At 47.5% G+C, this 19518-nt stretch overlaps 1 protein-coding gene across 2 annotated transcripts in view; it reads left to right on the plus strand.

Moving 5' to 3' along the window:
- The window catches only part of sesn1 (sestrin 1), a 45279-nt gene extending 28656 nt beyond the window's left edge, over positions 1–16623 (plus strand). The window contains exons 1-9 of one of the 2 annotated variants that reach the window (XM_083689001.1): positions 10198–10441; positions 11433–11498; positions 11604–11804; positions 12293–12475; positions 12857–13096; positions 13270–13530; positions 13808–13998; positions 14253–14397; positions 14581–16623. In XM_083689001.1, coding sequence (XP_083545127.1) covers positions 10340–10441; positions 11433–11498; positions 11604–11804; positions 12293–12475; positions 12857–13096; positions 13270–13530; positions 13808–13998; positions 14253–14397; positions 14581–14667 — 1476 coding nt within the window. In that variant the 5' untranslated portion in view covers positions 10198–10339 and the 3' untranslated portion in view covers positions 14668–16623. Of the gene's footprint in view, positions 1–10197; positions 10442–11432; positions 11499–11603; positions 11805–12292; positions 12476–12856; positions 13097–13269; positions 13531–13807; positions 13999–14252; positions 14398–14580 lie in introns of those variants that run through there. The other variant, XM_083689000.1, reaches the window with a different exon arrangement.
- Positions 16624–19518: the final 2895 nt, after the last annotated feature.

The raw sequence follows: 19518 nt of genomic DNA on the forward strand, positions 1-19518 counted from the left end.
TCTATTCAGAGGGACCTGTATGTTGAGGTGGACTCTATTCAGACGGAGCTGTATGTTGAGGTGGACTCTATTCAGACGGAGCTGTATGTTGAGGTGGACTCTATTCAGACGGAGCTGTATGTTGAGGTGGACTCTATTCAGAGGGACCTGTATGTTGAGGTGGACTCTATTCAGAGGGACCTGTATGTTGAGGTGGATAGGTATGTTGACCTATATAAAGGCAGTGAGCAGTGGTAGCTAACCACAGATCTGGTTGACAACAAGAAACATAATAAAAAGACAAGCAAGAAAAAAACAAAACACCCACTCAGCAAATAGATACATTGCAATAACCTTTAGGTATTCACACTTCCCCCATTCTTTGTGTGTCTGTCTGTGTGTGTCTGTGTCTGTGTCTGTGTCTGTGTCTGTGTGCAGGCTTCGCAGTTCGTTTTATTTTTTCATCGCACCTCTTATTTTGTAACTTGTTTTTTAATTAAAGTGTTGTCAGAACCTGTTTCTCCTCCCCTCTCTCTCTCTCTCTCTCTCTCTCATGCGTGGGTGAGTGCTAGAGGAGGTACCGTTGGCCTCAGTTCCTCATTATGCTGGTGGTGGTGGTGGTGGTGGTGGTGGCGGTGGTGGTGGCAGCAACAGTCAGGTGGATACTGTTTTGCTCCAGAAGCGCTCCATGACTTGGCAAAGCAAGCGGGTCATTAGAGAATACTGGTGGTGGTGGTGGTGGAGGTGGAGGAGGGGGGGGGGTGGTGGTTCATGGCTTCGAGTGTCATACCATTCTTCGGCGTAGCGCGCGACATCAAAAGCCTGTAGCGAGCTATCTTTCCGTGTTATTGTGTACTGTTGTAAAACATGTTTTGTTGGCGTGTGCGTGTGTGCGTGCGTGCGTGCGTGCGTGTGTGTGTGTGTGTGTGTGTGTGCGCGTGTGTGTGTGCGCGTGCGTGTGTGTGCGCGTGCGTGCGTCTTCTTTCCTCTGTCATGACCTGTTGCTCCTCTCTTGTAACTAAATGATGTGGCTGGTTTTTTATTTGTGGTTTCAGTTCCACAACATAATAATAACATGTTTGGGACAGAGGAGGGGGAGGAGGGGGAGGAAGAGGAGGAGGAGGAATAACACTGAGCTGGGAGGGGGAGGGGGGGTGTTTGGAAGATCTAGGGAGAGAGGTTGGGGAGGGGTGGGGGGGGGGGGCAGGCTGGTTGTGGTTTGTGGGGGGTTTTGAAACCCGATAGATGTCTCTTGCTGAGCCATGGGCTTTTCTTGAAAGGCTGAAACTCTACAGGATGAACTGAGGTGTTGATCAATACACGTGCAGAGAAACACCTGCTTCTTGTATGTGCACCCAAAGCTAAGTTTTAGGTGGGTGTGGGTGTGTGTGTGTGTGTGTGTGTGTGTGTGTGTGTGTGTACCTTTTCAGGTGTGCGGGTGCATAGATGAGTAATCTAGTGTTCACAGTCATTGATTTTTCTCTGAACAGGAAATGGTTAGTTATAGATTCTCTTGAACGATGATGTCACATGGTGTTTGCTTATCCATGAGGCATGCTTCTCTCTCTCTCCTTTCTTTCTCTCTCTCTCTCCTTTCTTTCTTTCCTTCTTTCTCTCTCTCCTTCCTTCCTTTCTTTCTTTCTCTCTCTCTCACATGGTCACATGGTGTTTGCTTATCCATGAGGCATGCTTCTCTCTCTCTCTCTCCTTTCTTTCTTTCTCTCTCTCTCTCTCCTTTCTTTCACTCTACTTTTCCCTTCTCTCTCTCCCTCCAGTCAATGGTGGAAACCCCCCTCCTCTGCCTCATCCCTTCATCCCCCAGTCAGGCCAAAGATGGAAGCCAGGTAGAGAGGTCAAAAGGTGCACATGGAAGATTTTTTTCACCCATTGATTTCTCCAGGTTTTTTATGCTCTTGTTATTGATTAACCTCAGAGCAAACATCTCTGTGGCAGTCCACTCAACCACTCTCTCTCACAGACACACACACACGCGCACACACACACACACACACACACACACACACACAAACACACCATAGTCACACACACACACACACACACACACACACACACACACACACACACACACACCCCAAAAGTCACACTTAGACGATGGTTATGAGGGTAGGTATCAGGTCCACACAGAGGTATTCTAGGAGATGGGAGATACCAGCTGTTGTCTCTGTGACACTATGCAAAGCAAGCATTTCCTAAACTGGTTTGTCGGAAGAATGTGTATTTCCAAAATACACCATCGGCAGAGTGAGAAGTGTGAGTTAGGCCAAGGCTACCCTGCTTTTGTGTCCATGCAGGGTTTTTTCACCAAGTGAATCAGGACGTTCGGGTGCGTACAGCAATGCCCTTGATACGACTGTTCTATAAACGAAGGCCTAGGTAGATACCGTGACCTTGGCTTGTAAATTTCCCGCCTTCCATATTTCATGTGTGGAAATGTTGAGGCAACGACGGTTGTCGATGAGGAAATAGAGAGAGAGAGAGGGAGGGAGAGAGAGAGAGAGGGAGGGAGAGGGAGGACAGAATTAGGTGGAGTTTCTGCTCCAACAAACAGGCATTTCATAAACAATTAAATATTAACGGGGCATTCAAACAAGACTTTGCCGGTGGTTTTTTGTTCTACCGGCCGGGGACTCATGGCCTATTCATGAGGGAAACGGGACACGCGGGGGGGGGGGGGGGGGGGGGGGGAGAGAGAGACAGTTACCGGGACAATGATTAGGCCATATCACGTCCTCTCTCCTCTAAACCCTGTATCACGTCCTCCCTGAAACAATAGTCAAATAACTCCTAGCATGAGGGAGGGAGAGGTTGAGAGGGAGAGGTAGAGAGGGAGAGGTAGAGAAGGTCCTCTGTGGCTCAGTGGGTAGAGCATGGCGCTAACAACGCTTAGGTTGTGGGTTTGATTCCCACTGGGACCATATATACTGAAATGTATGCACTCACTGCAATGGAAGTCGCTTTGGATAAAAGCGTCAGCTAAATGGCATATATATATATATATATATATATACACTCACTGGCCACTTTATTAGGTACACCTTGCTATTATTTTCTTTGTGGCATAGATTCAACAAGGTGCTGGAAACATTCCCCAGAGATTTTGGTCCATATTGACATGATAGCATCACGCAGTTGCTGCAGATTTGTCAGCTGCACATCCATGATGCGAATCTCCCGTTCTACCACATCCCAAAGGTGCTCTATTGGATTGAGATCTGGTGACTGTGGAGGCCATTGGAGTACAGTGAACTCATTGTCATGTTCAAGAAACCAGTTTGAGATGATGTGAGCTTTGTGAAATGGCACGTTATCCTGCTGGAAGTAGCCATCAGAAGATGGGTACACTGTGGTCATAAAGGGATGGACATGGTCAGCAACAATACTCAGGTAGGCTGTGGCATTTAAACGATGCTCAATTGCAGAGAACTGCCGCTCACTGGATATTTTCTCTTCTTCAGACCATTCTCTGTAGAGATGGTTGTGTGTGAAAATCCCAGTAGATCAGACCAGCCCGTCTGGCACCAACAAGAGAGAGAGAGAGAGAGAGAGAGAGAGAGAGGATTTGTCTCGGATCCTTTCCATAATATCTATGATATGATGCATTGTCAGTCTGTCTGTCTGCTAGCTGTGGCCAGTATGCCAGTCATTCAGACAGGATTAGACCTGGGCTGCCCTCCCCGTCTCATACCTGCACACTTTCACACTTGCATAAGACATGTTCCAACCTTGGGGTGGATGACTGGCTACCTGCTCTCCCAGTCTCTCTCACACAAAGACCTTCATTGACTTCCCTTATATTTTTCTTTCCTTTTGGTTATACAAACAGACCGATGATAACGCCCTATTTTCTGCAGGCGTCGCGGGGCGGCTGAGCAAGTTGAGGTTCGGCCAGTTTTGGATACGCAAGGTTGTGTCTCCACCTCCTGATTACGGGGCACTAACTCTTAACACTAAGGCCCGGGGGTTGAATCGTTGGCCGGCGAAGCTGTTTGTGTGGGTTTTTTTTTTGGTAGACTCTATAAAAGAGTTTAGGGAGTGAATCATGTCTCTCTCTCTCTCTCTCTCTCTCTCTCTCTCTCGCTCTCCCACGGACGCGGATCACAGGTGAGAGGTCGGATCTGTTACGATGGGGTTTATGAAGGGTTATTATCATCATCCGATCGGGGAGGTTTTTTTGGACCGACTCCCAGAGAGCTGACTCATTTCTGTCCAGTCAGCAAAGTCTGGTTCTCACCAGAGGGATAACAGCTGGAGGGGGGGAGGGTGGGGGGGGGGGACAGAGTGGCGCGAGGCACGCAGCAATGATGGCAACCCTGCAGGGGGGTTGGCTACTTTTGGGATCTGAGAGTCGCCCCCCCCCCCCCCCCCAAGGTCAGCTTTGCGGGTTTTCCCCCCCTGATAAGCAGTGCGGGGTTAGGATTCGGAGCGGGGTTTTAGCGGGTCGGAGATCTTTTTTATCTTTCGACGAACAAACGGTTGTTTTCAGGAGCAACCCCCCTCTCTGTTCTCAGCACGGTTACCCTTTGAACTCCTCTTCGCTGCACCCCTCTGCGGCGAAGCACAATGGTATCTTCCACAGTTCCCAGAGGTGAGCCCTATGAGGGCTGGAAGGAGACATTATGGGGGGGAGGTTGGGGGTTAAGTTGGCACAAGTCATATATACTAAAATTCTGAGAAGGAATAGGAGGGTGGGGGGGGTGGGGGTAACATTGTTGGAAAGGGGGGGGGGGGGGGTCTATTCATATTGGCACTGTGTTTTTATATTAGGCTAAACATAGCTTGGGAGGGTTTTGTGTTCTGTGTTATTGTATGTGGTCTTCTCGGTTGGGGCTACTTGTATTGTGACAGCTGCGCTCTCTGCCTGCTAAAATAACATCCCCGGGAACTGGGCCTTCCTCACGTGAACACAGGTTTTGCACAGGGCCCACGCCTTTTCCAGTGGAATTCAACGGAGAAAAGAGCAAGAGTGCGGCTTTCACACTGGGCGAGTGCACACACCCACACCCACACGCACACACACTCACACACACCCACACACACACACACTCACACACAGTCCAGTTCAGAAAAGTTCTCTTTTCTTTTGTCTCAGAGTTCTCCCTCCTTCTCTTCAGGCCCTAGTCTTTGCTTTTTTAGTGTGCTCTCTCTCTCTCTCTCTCTCGCTCTCTCTCTCTCGTTCTGCTCCACTTCATGGAATCCAGGGAAAGCGGTTTCCTCCCTGTGTGTGCGCGCGTGTGCGTGCGTGCGTGCGTGTGTGTGTGTGTGTGTGTGTGTGTGTGTGTGTGTGCGCACATTGGTGCCGGACTCGGTCGGTCTCAGGCCGCGCCTCTCTGCTCAGGAAAGCCGGCGCTTGGCGAGGCCTCGCCACTCTGATAGCACGCCAGGATACACAAAGATCAGAGTAGGGGGGAGAAGGATGGGGAGAGGGGGACAACGGGGGAGGGGGGCGGGGAGTGGGAGAAAGGATCAAATAAAAAAAAGTGGCCTAGCCTAGATGATCTCAATGGTCGTCTTATCCCACCTGTTTCTCCCCAAGTCGTTTTAACCACATTACCGAAGCTACCTCGAATAGAAAACTTGTTTTTAGGATTATCCTTCTCTCTGAAACACACAGTTGTCGCTGCACACACACTAACCGAGGCCTACACCTCAGACATTTACATTTACATTGATGGCATTTAGCAGACGCCTTCATCCAAAGCGACTTAAAATAAATACATTTGTTTCAGTAAGTGAATCATCTATCCATTGGTCATCATCAGATAAAGTCATCACTGCTCGGACCAGGGGCCATAGGCAGCCCCAATGCTGACCATCGGCACATGTGAATATTGAGGATTTAACAGCAGCGCAAATACAGTCGAGAAAGCAAGCAAGCAAGTAAGCAAACAGTCACAATTATGGAGGGCTTAGAGTGAGCATATTTGGACAAGTGTGAGAGCTCAATGTTCCTAGGCATGAGGGATTGAACCCTACAGTACTGTGGCTTCATTGTTGAGGAGCTCAGTCGGCCTGGGCGGGGAGGGAAGGGTTAACCCTGCACTGTTATGCCAGGTCTTAGCCTCTGCGTTAACTGCTTAGTGATCAAATGGTCAGGCTCCTAGCAAGAGCCATGTTTCATGTTTAAAGAGGGGGGGTGGGGGGATGGGGGGGAGACACCTACTTAAGCGTGCAGTTTTCACTCTTAGTTTGCACATGAAGAAGAGTCCGCTGGATTGTGTGTGTGTATATATGTATTTAATTTATGTGTTTGATTTATTTACACCCACCCCCTCCTCCTCCTCCTCCGCCTTCTAAGTTTAAACAGACTTTATCAAACATTCGAGACCCTCCGACTTTAAACAACATGAAAAGAGTGAGAGGAACAGAGTGAGCAGGGGAGTGTACGCAGACACTGTTGATGTGGGGGGGGAAAAGTTCAGGGTTGTTTTTGTGAAGCTCTGGCGAAAGCTGCGGGCATATGGTTTTGTGTTTGCAGTGAAGATGGAAGTAATTTCGCTTCCCCCCCGGGTCCACACACACACACACACACACACACACACACACACACACACACACACACTGAACTGGCTCTTTAAAAATTACAGTCGTGTGGATTTGTTGGTTAAACGAATGAGTCTCTATTATATAGACCAAATATGTCTGTGCACACAACTTCATGCTCTAGCAGAAACTTTTTTCTTTCTTTCTTTTTTTTTTTCTTTCAGAGGAACAAGAGGGGGAGAGAGAGAGCAAAAAAGATTGGACCCTGTAACTGTTGTTCTGCCCTGTGATTGGTGGAAGCCTGTTGCTAGGCTTATGTCATTGTGCGAGAGAGTTTTGCTTCCTCTCTCTCTCTGAAGTGATAGGTCAGGTTTGAACTGGTTAGGAGGAACTTCTACCACTTGTTGAACATCCCCACCGTTTTTGTGGTTTTGCGCTCTGCTCTCGACTCATTGCATGTGAAAAACACAGCAGCCACTTCTGGGGCACATATGTGCTGGGCTTTAGCTTGGCTTCCCCCGCTCTCGTTTAATCTCTTTGACTTTTATCCTCCTCTTTATTAGAAAAAGCAGTTGAAAAGTTAGCAGTTTGCTCCGTTAAAAAACTGTTGGCTCCCTTGTAAACTTTTTGAGAAGTCTTTGACAGTTTAACAGAAAATATATCATAGACATAAAACATGTGATGCTGCAATGCTGTACATTATATACAAAATCTACAATGATACCTTTTAAAAACTGCTGTATTATGCATTATTTAAACCATAAATGTGTTGGTTTTGATTCATTTCCAAGGAGAAGTTTGACTTTTTACTTTTGAAATATATCAATTGTGTATTATAGTTTTGTATTATGAACGTGTTAATAACATTGTAATTTCCCTTGAGTCAAATGTAAGGAATGACAACCAAACTCTAATGACCAAAGTTCAAACAAGTTGTTGAATTTAGAGAAATTAGAATATTCAACATTCAAACTTGGGCTTGATTTCAAACCTCACTCAGGCTTAGGCTTGCTCCTTTCTTTTGGGGTTTCGTCTCGTCAATGACGTTTTAGAACAAGTTCAAACTATTAATAACACGTATACCTGTACTGGGAATTTGTGAGGTGAACATGGAATATTTCTGGGTAATCTGAAGACGTTCAGGTTCAAAATCATTCTTACCTGGAAAGAAAGAATTCCCAGTAGGTTTCTACAATTGCATGTGAGATTATCTGATGTGTTGCAACACTACTGTACCTCTGCCTGCCAGCTCCCTATGTGTGCTGGCGGTGCATCAGCCAGTCAGTCTCTGTGGAGTATTGGATAGAGCTGGGTTTGACATGATGTCATGGGCGCCGGTGTCCAACCTGAAACACCGGTGGTCATTCTAATAGCTCATTTCAGACTCAGTGGAGAGACGAGTTGAACTTGAAAAACCTTGCTTTTTTTCTTATACCTTGGGATAGGTGTTTTTCCTGACCCTGTGACCTGACCAGGTAACACTCCAGGCACTAGTTATACAGTACAGTAAAGCTAGGCTAATACACAGCAAAGCTAGGCTAATGTACAGTACAGTGAAGCCAGTACACTAATGTACAGTGAAGCTATGCTAATCTACAGTACAGTAAAGCTGGGCTAATGTACAGTAAAGCTAGGCTAATACACAGCGAAGCTAGGCTAATGTACAGTAAAGCTAGGCTAATACACAGCGAAGCTAGGCTAATGTACAGTAAAGCTAAGCTAATGGAGATCTGGCCAGGACTCCTTCTCAAGAAGCTCCACTATCAGATGGTCTCTGCACCGTGAGAAACGGCTTGATACAATCTCTGCAGGGTTTCCCAAAAGTCTCCCACCCGTTTAGAACTAATCATCATGATGACCCCTCCCCCCCCCACCCCCCCCCCCCCCCCACACTGCCCCTGGCGTGGGTACAGTAAAGCCCCCCAGAGTGGGTGGTGTGTGCACTCTTGACAATGGTGTTTGGGCCCCAGTCCAGGGGCCGGGAGCCCGGGGCCCTGGCCTAGCGGTCTTTTATGTGAAAGGTGGTGTCGTAAGCCCGAACGCTGACCAGCCTCTTCTGCAACTTTGCTGAGCCATGGGGGCTCACTGTGTGCTGCTGTTTCCCAGCAGATTGCTGACTCCAGCCCCGGGGGCATGTTTACCGCACAGCCCCCTCTCCCCCGGGGTGATCAGAGGGGGGTGGGGGGGAGAGAGGAGCTGGGGGGGGGGGGGGAGAACAGGGGGTGGGGGTGGGGTGAGGACCACACAATGAACCTGCTGAATGGTGTGCTATCTGTCAGTGGTGGGGGGTGGGTGGTGGGGGGGGGGGACTTGCGGCCAGTGCCAAACTGACCAGGGCACAGGCAGGCAGGCAGGCAGGCTCTTAAACAGAGTGCCAGGGGGCTCGGCTCGGCTTGGCGTGGCTTGCCCTGGGGTGGCGACAACGACCTGGCTCCCTCACACCACCACCTCCTCATCGGTACCCAATATAACTTGTGTGTCAGGTTTTTGTTTTTTTTATTTGCTTAACAACCGCCCCAACCCACCACCACCCCCCCACGCGTTGAAATGTATTATTAGACGGGGCTAAAATCATCAGCGCGTTGTGCATTGTGCAATGTGCTTGTAGTGAGGTTGTTATTGGCACCCCCAGGGTTGGGAACACACTTGACTCAGGCCCCGGCGATGTTGCAACCATTCTAAAGCATCCGCTTTATAAGACCATTCGTTCATTCAATCAGACATGACAACTGTCGACTTTCGTGGGACTGCGAGAATTCCTTTTATTTATTTATTTATTTTTACAAAACAAACCACCTGTACTGTCCATACACTGTACAAGGATGCCTCGCCATCCCCAGATTGGACCTCTCGTGTTTATTGACGGTTTAGAATAAAACCATAAACACCGCTGTCCTTATCTGTACTTCCTCATAAGGTTCAGACATGTCCTTTGACTGCTCTGATTGGCTTAGGACAGGTTTATCTGTGGTGTGATGGGGCTTAGCGGAAAGCGGGGATTGATTTCCTGTTGTTGTTGTCGCAGGTCGTGCAGGTATCCCGCTGAGTGATGATCAGCCCCTCTGACAGAGGAGGGAGGCTGACAAGGCTCCTTGTTTACTGAGCCTGGGCCGGACAAGGAGTCCTGCAGGGGGCTCTGTTTTCGTCTCCCCCCCCCCCCCCCTGTACAATACAGAGAAGGACTTGCTGCTGCACGCTAATCACGTCTTGGTTGTTGTTTTCAACGAGACGGGGACAGCTTGGGGACACATTCTATGCAAATATCAGTGTCACTGTGACACATGTGAGACATGATTATGCACATAATTAGCGATCTGAGTGTTGTCATGTTAATTGATTGATTTCTGTCATTTCCAAATTGAACTAAACTATTTGCATATAAATCCATACTAACCGAGGTCTATGTGGTTGAACGGTGTTAGCCAGTAAGGAATTGTCAATACCATGATCAATGGCAGCAGGGAACAAAAGGAGAGACGCACTATTGATGATGTTTTCTTGGGGGGGGGGGGGGGGGGCGGGGGCGGGGGGGGCTTGCTCACGTTTAGACCCTTCTCTCCTCACGGTTCGCTCCTCCTCCTCCTCCGTCCCCTTTTATGCCATTGGCGGAATGGAGGTTGTTTTCGTCATGGGATTGGCCGTTGCGCACGTCAATCATGCGGAGCTCAGCTTATTTACCGAGTGTATGCGCAGAGAAAGAACGGTTTTCTGCTGTAGGGCTGCAACAGCTGACAAGAGAGCACTTTATCCCGGTGTCTCAAGGAACAAAGCGAGAAAGGAAACAGCCATTTAAAAGACGTTTATATATTTTTTTTATATCCCCCCCCAAAAAAACATAAAATCGCACTGAGGACGCAATATGAGGCACGCAACAGCAACTACAGAAACCATGGAAAATAATTCTTTTTCAGTGTCAGACTTATTTAACATATGCACCCATTGTGAGCGGCTTAGCAAAAAGGTAAGAGGAAAAATGCGAATGTTTTTAAGGGCAAATTCCTTTGACAGTGCTTTGCATGTGTTTGTCATTCCAGATCACCGTTGGAATTTCGAATGTTCATTTGTTAAGAAGTTCGTGGTCTGTCGGGTGACTTTTTTCTGTGGCTGCGAGCGAAGGAACTGCAGTGCAGTCTTTTCTTTTGTGTCGGAACCTTGTCGACGCGTTGGAAGACTTTGCGCTGCTTGTCATCTCTCTAGATGTCTTTGCAGGTCTTTGGTCATTTAGGTATTCTCTCTCTAGGAGGTTCGGTACATGTTGTGTACATTATTTAGGCTCGTCTTTGAATAAGACTGTAGATTATTGCTTTCGAATGCTCGTCGCCTCCCAGCTCTAGGTCATTCATTCACAACTTCATTGTGCTGCGCCAAGGGACAGGAACGGAGCTGTCGAGCCACTAGGGGACAGCTCGCCATGAGTTGACAGTTTGCAGTTTTTTTTTTTTATGTCACTCATTCTCTGGTCATTAGTTTATTTGAGCAGATACTTTGTCAACCTTTCCAAGTAGAAACTTTGTTTCTCGTCATGGATCCATTATCAGACTGCGAATTGTAGCCACGCTGCACGCATGATAAATCGATACATTCGTTGAAGCATTCGCTTTGTGCATTTTTGACATGATTTCTAGGTCCTGGGCAGTCTTGAAACAAAGGGAATTGGGTTTCTGGCTGCACAGGCACTTGCAATGCGCAAACCTGACTGCAGAGCGAGGGTGTGGGGGGGGTGTGTGGGGGGGGGGGGTAAAACGATACCCCGCAGGATGTACAATATTACATGGCAATGGCTTGCTGCCAAAATGGTACTAAAAGCCACAATTAGGGTTTTTCCTTGCCCCTTTCTAAGCCCTAATATCTCACTGGTACCAAAATAAATGAGCACCATTGACAGACCAAATGCATCCAGCCCCTTGCAGCTATGTTAAATGTGTTTTTGTACTCTGTTGTGTGTCTTGCAGGACTTAGGGGTTCGGATCCCGAGACCACTGGGAAATGGACCAAGCAGATTCATCCCTGAAAAAGAGGTACGGAGAGCCACTGTATTTACTTCAGTCGAGACACAAGGAAAACACATGTGACAAGTCATTAACCTTGCCCTCATCCATCGCCACTCTTTTTTGCGCCATCAGATCCTCCAAGTCAGTAAAGTGGACGCCAGGACACAATCTATATTCGAAGACGCCTTCGCCGCACTCGGTCGCCTTGACAACATCTCCCTGGTGATGGGCTTCCACCCGCAGTACCTGGAGAGCTTCCTGCGGACGCAGCACTACCTGCTGCAAATGGACGGCCCCCTGTCCCTGCACTACCGGCACTACATAGGCATCATGGTGAGTCCTCTACCCGAACCCCGACACGACACTACCACCTGCTCTTCCTACGTTACACTTAACCCCCTACACTACACTGCTTCCACCGTACAGGCACTACACATTTTATTTCCATTTCCATTGATGGCATTTAGCAGATGCCTTTATCCCAAGCGACTTGCAACAAATACATTTGTTTCAGTAAGTGAATCATCTATCCATCAGTCATCATAAGATAAAGTCATCCATGCTCGGACCAGGGGGCCATAGGCAGTCACAATGCTAGAAGAAGGAAGATTTTTTTTTTTTAATTTATTTACAGGAGAGAAACTTGTAGTGGGGGGTGAAGAGGTCTCTAGGAGGGACAGTTAAGATATAGCCTGAAGAGATGGGTCTTCAATCTAAGTCCCCTACCTCCCGCACAGGCAGATTAGCCCACAACCAGACATAACTTACTTGCATTCTTGGGACACTGTGACACATTTCTCTCCCTTCCTCTCTCCCCGCAGGCTGCGGCCAGGCACCAATGCTCCTACCTGGTCAACCTGCACGTCAACGATTTCCTCCAGGTGGGGGGGGACCCCAAGTGGCTGAACGGCTTAGACGGAGCCCCCAAGAAGCTGCAGCACCTGGGGGAGCTCAACAAGATCCTGGCCCACCGGCCCTGGCTCCTCACCAAAGGCCATATCGAGGTATGGACGGATCGGTGACACTGTGACGTTACTGACCGTAACTGGCTGGACACAAGGGGGACACACCGGGGGTTTGGGGGAGGGGGTTCATGTAACCGGCTGAGATCACGGGTGGAGGCCAGAGTATGGGCAGCTGTTTAACTTGGCAGCTCTGGGGACATGGGTTGGTTATGAAAGTGTTTGGCAGAGGGAGGGGAGAGGGCAATGTGGGGGGTGGGGGGGGGGTGGTAGAGGTGAATGTAGGTAGAAGTAGATTGATGACGAGATACAACAACTTTTTATTTTGTGGTTTCCTCATCATCGACACTTATCATGGATGTCTTGACTGACATTTATCACCTCCCCCCCCCCCCCCCCCCCCCCCCCATCCCCCTCCTCTAGCAATTGCTGAAGGCGGAGGAGCACAGCTGGTCCCTGGCGGAGCTGATCCACGCCGTGGTCCTGCTCACACACTACCACTCCCTGGCCTCCTTCACCTTCGGCTGCGGCATCAGCCCCGAGATCCACAGTAACGGGGGGCACACCTTCAGACCTCCCTCCCTCAGTCAATACTGCGTCTGCGACATCGCCAACGGCAACGGCCACGCCAACCACCTGGAGGAGATGTTCGGCAACCACCAGGTGAGCAGCTGGGGAGGAAGGAAACTGTGTGTGTGTGTGTGAGAGAGAGATATCAAAAGAATGTGGTTGTGGGACGGTTCGTGTGACGTCACGTGCGGTGAGAGGGCTCTGTGGTGGTGGTTGCCCTATGTACGACCCTATCCCTAACCCAGAACGTGTGTGTGTGTGTATAGGGCATGGAGATCTCCGGCGAGGTGGAGGTCTTGATGGAGAAGATGAAGCAGCTGCAGGAGTGTCGTGACGACGAGGAGGCCAGCCAGGAGGAGATGGCCACGCGCTTCGAGAGGGAGAAGACCGAGAGCATGCTGGTGGCCACGGCCGAGGACGAAGAGTGCGTGCCGTCCCGAGACGTGTCGCGTCATTTCGAAGACCCCAGCTACGGCTACAAGGACTTCTCCAGGAGAGGGGAACACGTGCCCACCTTCAGAGTGCAGGTACGGTACACACACACCATCTCTTTTTTATATAAATATGGTTTATTGGGATAGAGACAGTAGAGATTAAAGAAGAGAGGAGGGATGACATGCAAGATAGGTCGAGGGTCGGAATCGAACCAGGAACCTTGCGATTACGTGGTATGCGCATTAGTGTGCTACGCCACTAAGCGCCCCACCCACACACCATCTCTTGAAGCAGACTGGCACCGATCACCTAGACAGGTTATTAGCCTGACGTTGGTGTTTTAAAAGCCCCCTTGGTTCCTCTCCTCAGGACTACAGCTGGGAGGACCACGGCTACTCTCTGGTCAACCGCCTCTACCCGGACGTGGGTCAGCTGCTGGACGAGAAGTTCCAGATGGCGTACACCCTGACCTACAACACCATGGCCACGCACAAGGACGTGGACACCTCCATGCTGCGCAGGGCCATCTGGAACTACATCCACTGCATGTTCGGCATCAGGTCAGTCAGTGGCTTCGGCTTTAAAAAAAAACTTTTCCGAAAACCAGCTCTAAATCGAAGCGTGGATTTAAAGCGGGGGGGGGGTCTTACGACACGAAACAAAGTACAAGATCCAGACACGATGTGGCAATTAGTGCACAAACATCGCTTACTGCCAGTCGGACTGTGATAACGTTGTGTGCGTGGGTAGAGGAAAGGTTGTGATTTAGCGGTGGTTCTGACCGACTCTGTCTCTCTCTCTCTCCATCTCACAGGTATGATGACTACGACTACGGGGAGATCAACCAGCTGTTGGACCGCAGCTTTAAGGTCTACATCAAGACCATGGTGTGTAACCCTGAGAAGACCACCAAACGAATGTATGAGAGCTTCTGGAGGCAGTTCCAGCACTCCGAGAAGGTGAGAGGCCAACAGGGGACGGGGGACAGGAGGGGCGGGGGGCAGCAATTGGCCCCTGGGTGTTTTTTTTTCCAGAACTACAGTGGCCTTGACATCGGCATATCGTTTTTGTTTTTAGATGTTTGTGGAGAAAGTTGCGTACTAAGTTTTTTTCTTCTCTTTCCTCTCTTCTCTCCTCTCCAGGTCCACGTTAATCTGCTTCTTATGGAAGCGCGCATGCAGGCAGAACTGCTCTACGCTCTGAGAGCGATCACTCGCTACATGACATGAAGTGCTTTCGGCGTTTATCGTTGTCTTTTTACTGTCGTTGTTGTTGTTGCTCTTGTGGGACACTTCAAGAAAAAAAGAAAACCGAGGGGGGGAGAAAAAGAAAACAAAAAAGAGGAAGGGTCGAAAGGTGCCCTGTCACGACGAAGCTCGTCCTCGTGATGGCTGGATGTGGAAAAGATGGACAGAACAAATGAAAGAGAAAGAAGAAGAAGAAGAGGGAAAAAAAAAGAAGAAAGAACTTTAAAAAGAGAAAAATGTCATCTGAACCCCACTGGTGGAAAGCTTTCCTGTCCTCAATGCCCGCAGTGCCAAAACTCACCATGAGGGGGCAGCCTGGAACAAACTCCTCTTCTGTAGGGAGTCTGCGCTGGGCTAGAGGATTGACACAGGAGGCATAGGCCAACCTTCCAGTATTCCAACACACCTCAGTGGATGTCACTGAAATCTCCTGATTAAGTGTGAAAAACCCCAGCGATTCTCCAGAAAGCAGTGCAACCAGTCTGCACTCGATCATGTAGTCACTGTTATTTCTGTTCCTTAATATCTTTTTATTTTTTTTGTATTAAGACAAGGTGTTGTTATTGTCTGTGGTTGATGATGATGATGATGTTGTTGTTGTTGTTGTTATTGCGGTAACTGGAGATGAAAGCATTACTTGGGCGGTGTTAAAGTGTGCCTGAATATACCCAGCACAGTATGCAGGGATGCTGATGCTGCTGCTCTCATGTAAACAAGGGGGTCATATTGACCCCCGACCTCCCTGCGAATTACCCTCGAACCCCTATCCATCCTAAATCCACTGCATTACCCCCACCCACCCCCCCCATCCCCCTCCTATGACCTGTTTGTGTAAGCTAACCCAAGAAGTGTGTGAAAACGAAGAGGTGTGGAAAAACTCAAAAAGAACACTGTCTGAGCCCTTATTTAGTTTGACTTTGTACGTATGCACCCATTCTGTATGCGCAAGTCTGTGTTTGTGATGATTATCATGTGGAGGTGTGTGTGTGTGTGCGTGCGTGCGTGTGTGTGTGCATGCGTGCGCGCGAGTGTGTTTTACAGAAAAAGTATATTGAAAAAAAAAAAAAGTCTTGGAATTTCATGCGTCAAAAAAAAGCGAAGCACTTTGAAGGACGAGACTTCTTTTTGCTTCTGCTGTAGCTCTTTTCGTGAGTGTTAATCATTTTTGTTGATGTTGTTGTTCTGTTTCTGGTAAAGAAGCTTTGTCCTGAAAGAGAGAAAAAAAAAAAAGACAAAAAAAGAAAGCAAAACAAAAAAGTAAGCTAGAAAACCAGGTCTTCCATGGGGATGTGCTTCCGGTTGTCCTAACCTCACCTGTCTTTGTCTTCCGCTCATCCCCAGATCTTGGTTGTGCTAACACTTTCGAAGCTTTGGATTGTGAATTTTTACCAGTTAAATAAATACCTCTTCTGTAATCTCTATGAAATTTTAAAGAAGTGCTCTTCGGCGAGCAGAATGACTCTCTCTCTCTCTCTCTCTCTCTCTCTCTTTAAGGGTCGCTCGATTCCCATTCGTAGGGAGCCAGGCGACCCTCACTGGACCGACTGCGGTCGACACACAGGCAGTTTGTAGCTGTGCTTGTTCCCTTTTTTGGGGGGGAACCTAACCAGTGCAAAAAGCAGCTTTTTTATTTTCAAACTGGAGGGTTGGACCCTCTACCGTTTTATTTTTGTTTACTAAAACCAGTAAAGTACTGCATTCTTCTAAGGGTGGATTGAGACCGTTGGACAGTTGAAATGATTGTTTGACATAAAGAGGAGGAAGATGATGATGGTGATGATGATGATATGGAATGGTACATTATTTGGAGGTGGTTGTGAGAGGAAGTGTCGAGGTTTTCTCAAACTTCTGACTGATGTCAATTACTGACACTTTTTATATGGGAAGAAAAAAAAAACAAGAATATGAAAGGAAAAAAAAATAAAACATGTTATTGAATCTTTGTGTATCATTTTGTAGTTGTGTCTCCTCAGAATATGTGTTGTTGCCGCATCACATTATCATCAATAGCCCTACAACACCTTGACATATTCAGGGAGCAAATAGAACAGCACAAACACACAGCTACTGTATCAGACGTGAGTTCTGTGGCAGTCAACTTCTCCTTCAGTGCTTTTTCTTGTTAGGGTTCTGGATCAGATGGATGAAAGCAGTGGGCATGTGGAAAACGTGACATTGAAGGTGACGTTTGACTGTTACAGATACATCTTTGCACACTTTCATGCAATAATTATGGCCCACGGTGTTAAATGCTGCATAAGACTGTTCTGTGTGTCGAGTGCTTTCATTCACACTACACTGAACCCAATGGAGTGGTTCAGCGTTGGCCTGTATGACAGTACGACCCAAATACAACCACGAATGGTCTTTGTCCATTTCTGGTGCAGTTACGGTCGAATGGTATTACTGTACCTCCCACAGCTGTTGAGATAAGACATGTTGGCCTGATTAGACCGTGATAAGATAAGGAGGGAAATTCCCTGTAGACGACCTTTTGAGCTCTATCCCAAGTACCTCCCTCCATGTCTCTACTGGGAAAACTCCCTGGTATTGCTGATGGATCCACTAGACTGGGAATCTATTTGGGATTTCAGGGACTGTTCCGTAGAGGCAATCAGAGAGGGTGACTTTGGTCAATGCAATCACCAGCCGAACCTCAGTGTCTCCCCACTGACACACAGCTGACTGCACCATAGCCTCTTATTTTCCCTTTGACAATATCAGAACAGGATAACACTGCCCCCAACAACACCTCCCAGCCAGCTAACTGTTTCATATCAATGGAGGGGGAATCATATTGGAGAACAATGTTTGTTATGAAATACTGTATGGCTAATAATGAAATGAATATGCATGTGGGGGGGGGGGGGGGTTTCTGATTTCTGAAAGATTGGGTTCTGTGATTGTTATCAAGTTAACTGTAAGGCGCTATTGTAAGACAAAAAAGGGAGGGGGCGGGACTGAAGAGGGGTTTGATGGAAGTGCCATTTTTTTGTATTTGTTTGATGTGATGATAACGATGTGATTTGAAGAAAAAAAACGCTGTCCTATATTTCTGTGTAACTGTGTAAAAACGCACTGCCTGGCCCATATCTGTTCTAATAAAGTCTTTGAGAAGCAGAAACTTTGACGTCACAGTTTGTTTTGTTGTGGTTTATTATGTTCTTCTGTGCGAGTTCAAAGTACACGGATTCACAATGTTCTTAACATTCACAACAAGGAGGAACATTCTCGTACCTCGTTAACACCCGTGTAGTCATTTGTAAACACGAATAACTTATCAAAGAAGCACACTAATCCTTTACATCATACTTACAAACTAGAAATGATTATGTTACGTTTTATGTTATTTAAAGTGCAAAAAGCTTGTTGTATACAAGTCAGGTAGAGGCTCTGAGTTCAGTCTGCCACAGGGTTTTGGTGAGTCAGTGGTCTAGTGCCCACTGGAATGAAACTAAAGTGCATAGAGCAGGACTGAGGGTGCATCCCAATAGTCTGTCCTCTACTCCTTGCATCCTCTTTCCTTGCTCCCTTCTCAAAAAGCGCTTTGGAGGAAAGCATTGAAGGAGAGGAACCTAGGATGGTCTCCTCTGAAGCGTTTTGAGAAGGATGTGAGTCATAGAGGAGAGACTATGGCCCTTTCTCTATTGGAAGGACAACATCTTAAAAGAGGAACCTACATCTTCCCCTCCAATGCTTTTTTAAGTAGGAAGCGATTGGAGGACAGAGGAGAGGATGCGAGGAATCGCGTTTCTAACAACTGAGAAAGGGCCTTTGCATCCTCTTTGTTCTCAAAACGCAATGGAGAAAAATATCTAAGGGGAGGAACCTTGGATCATATCCTCCGATGCGTTTTGAGAAGGATGCCAGCGAAACGCTCCTGTGCCTCCTCATTTCAGCAGGCGACTCTTGACATTCGGCAACGTTCGATTCTATTCCAAAATCGGTTATTGATTATAAGCTGGTGCTGAATGAGGACAAAACCTAAGTTTTCTTTTCTAGATCCCGTAATGTTGATGACAATGATGTGTGCACCTTACGAGAACCCAACTTGAAGCCAAGTCCCACATTATTAAGTATCTGGGCATTCTGACCGATGATAAAATGTCTTTTAAGACATGTTGAAAAACTGGTTACGAGTTTGAGAGTTAAGCTTGTTTTTTTTTTTTGTGCAGAAATAAGTCCCACTTCACCTTCCATAATCGACGGCAGATTGTCAAGGCGACGTTCCTCCCTGTCCTGTTATTATGATGGTGACATAATAATATTGACATGCCCGTGGCAGCCTTAGTTCTCAAACCGTTAGACTAGGTTCACCACTCTGCTCTGCGGTTCATCTCCAGGGGTAGTTTCCACACCCACCATTGACTTTCATATCAGTCTGTAGGTTGGGACTCTTTGACTTCGAGAAGGGCCTATCGTTGGTTTTTATTTGTTTATAAAGCAGTTCTTTTAAAACTCCCATTTTACCTCACATCGTTACTTTCAGTGGTATGGCAGACACGCTTTCTAGAGTACCAGACCCTTAACCCTTAAAGTTCCATATGTTTCATCTGAGCTTGGGTAAATCCCCATTTAGTTTTTGCGCCCCGAATACCTCGAGGAACCTTGAAAACGTACCCAGACTAGATTCTCTTGTGACGATCGGTTGGTTTAAAACCTTGATAAAGGATGTGTCACCTGAGGAGTGTACGTGTCTTAATTGATTATAGTATAATATAGTGTAAATTGTGTGTAATTGTTTGTCATGCAATGTATTGTTCATTTACGTATTGTTTGTAGGAGGCTAATGTAATACAATGTAATTTTAATGTAATGTATTTTAATTTAAGC

The sequence above is a fragment of the Argentina silus genome (genome assembly GCF_951799395.1).
Source record: "Argentina silus genome assembly, chromosome: 17".
Classification (NCBI taxonomy): domain Eukaryota; kingdom Metazoa; phylum Chordata; class Actinopteri; order Argentiniformes; family Argentinidae; genus Argentina; species Argentina silus.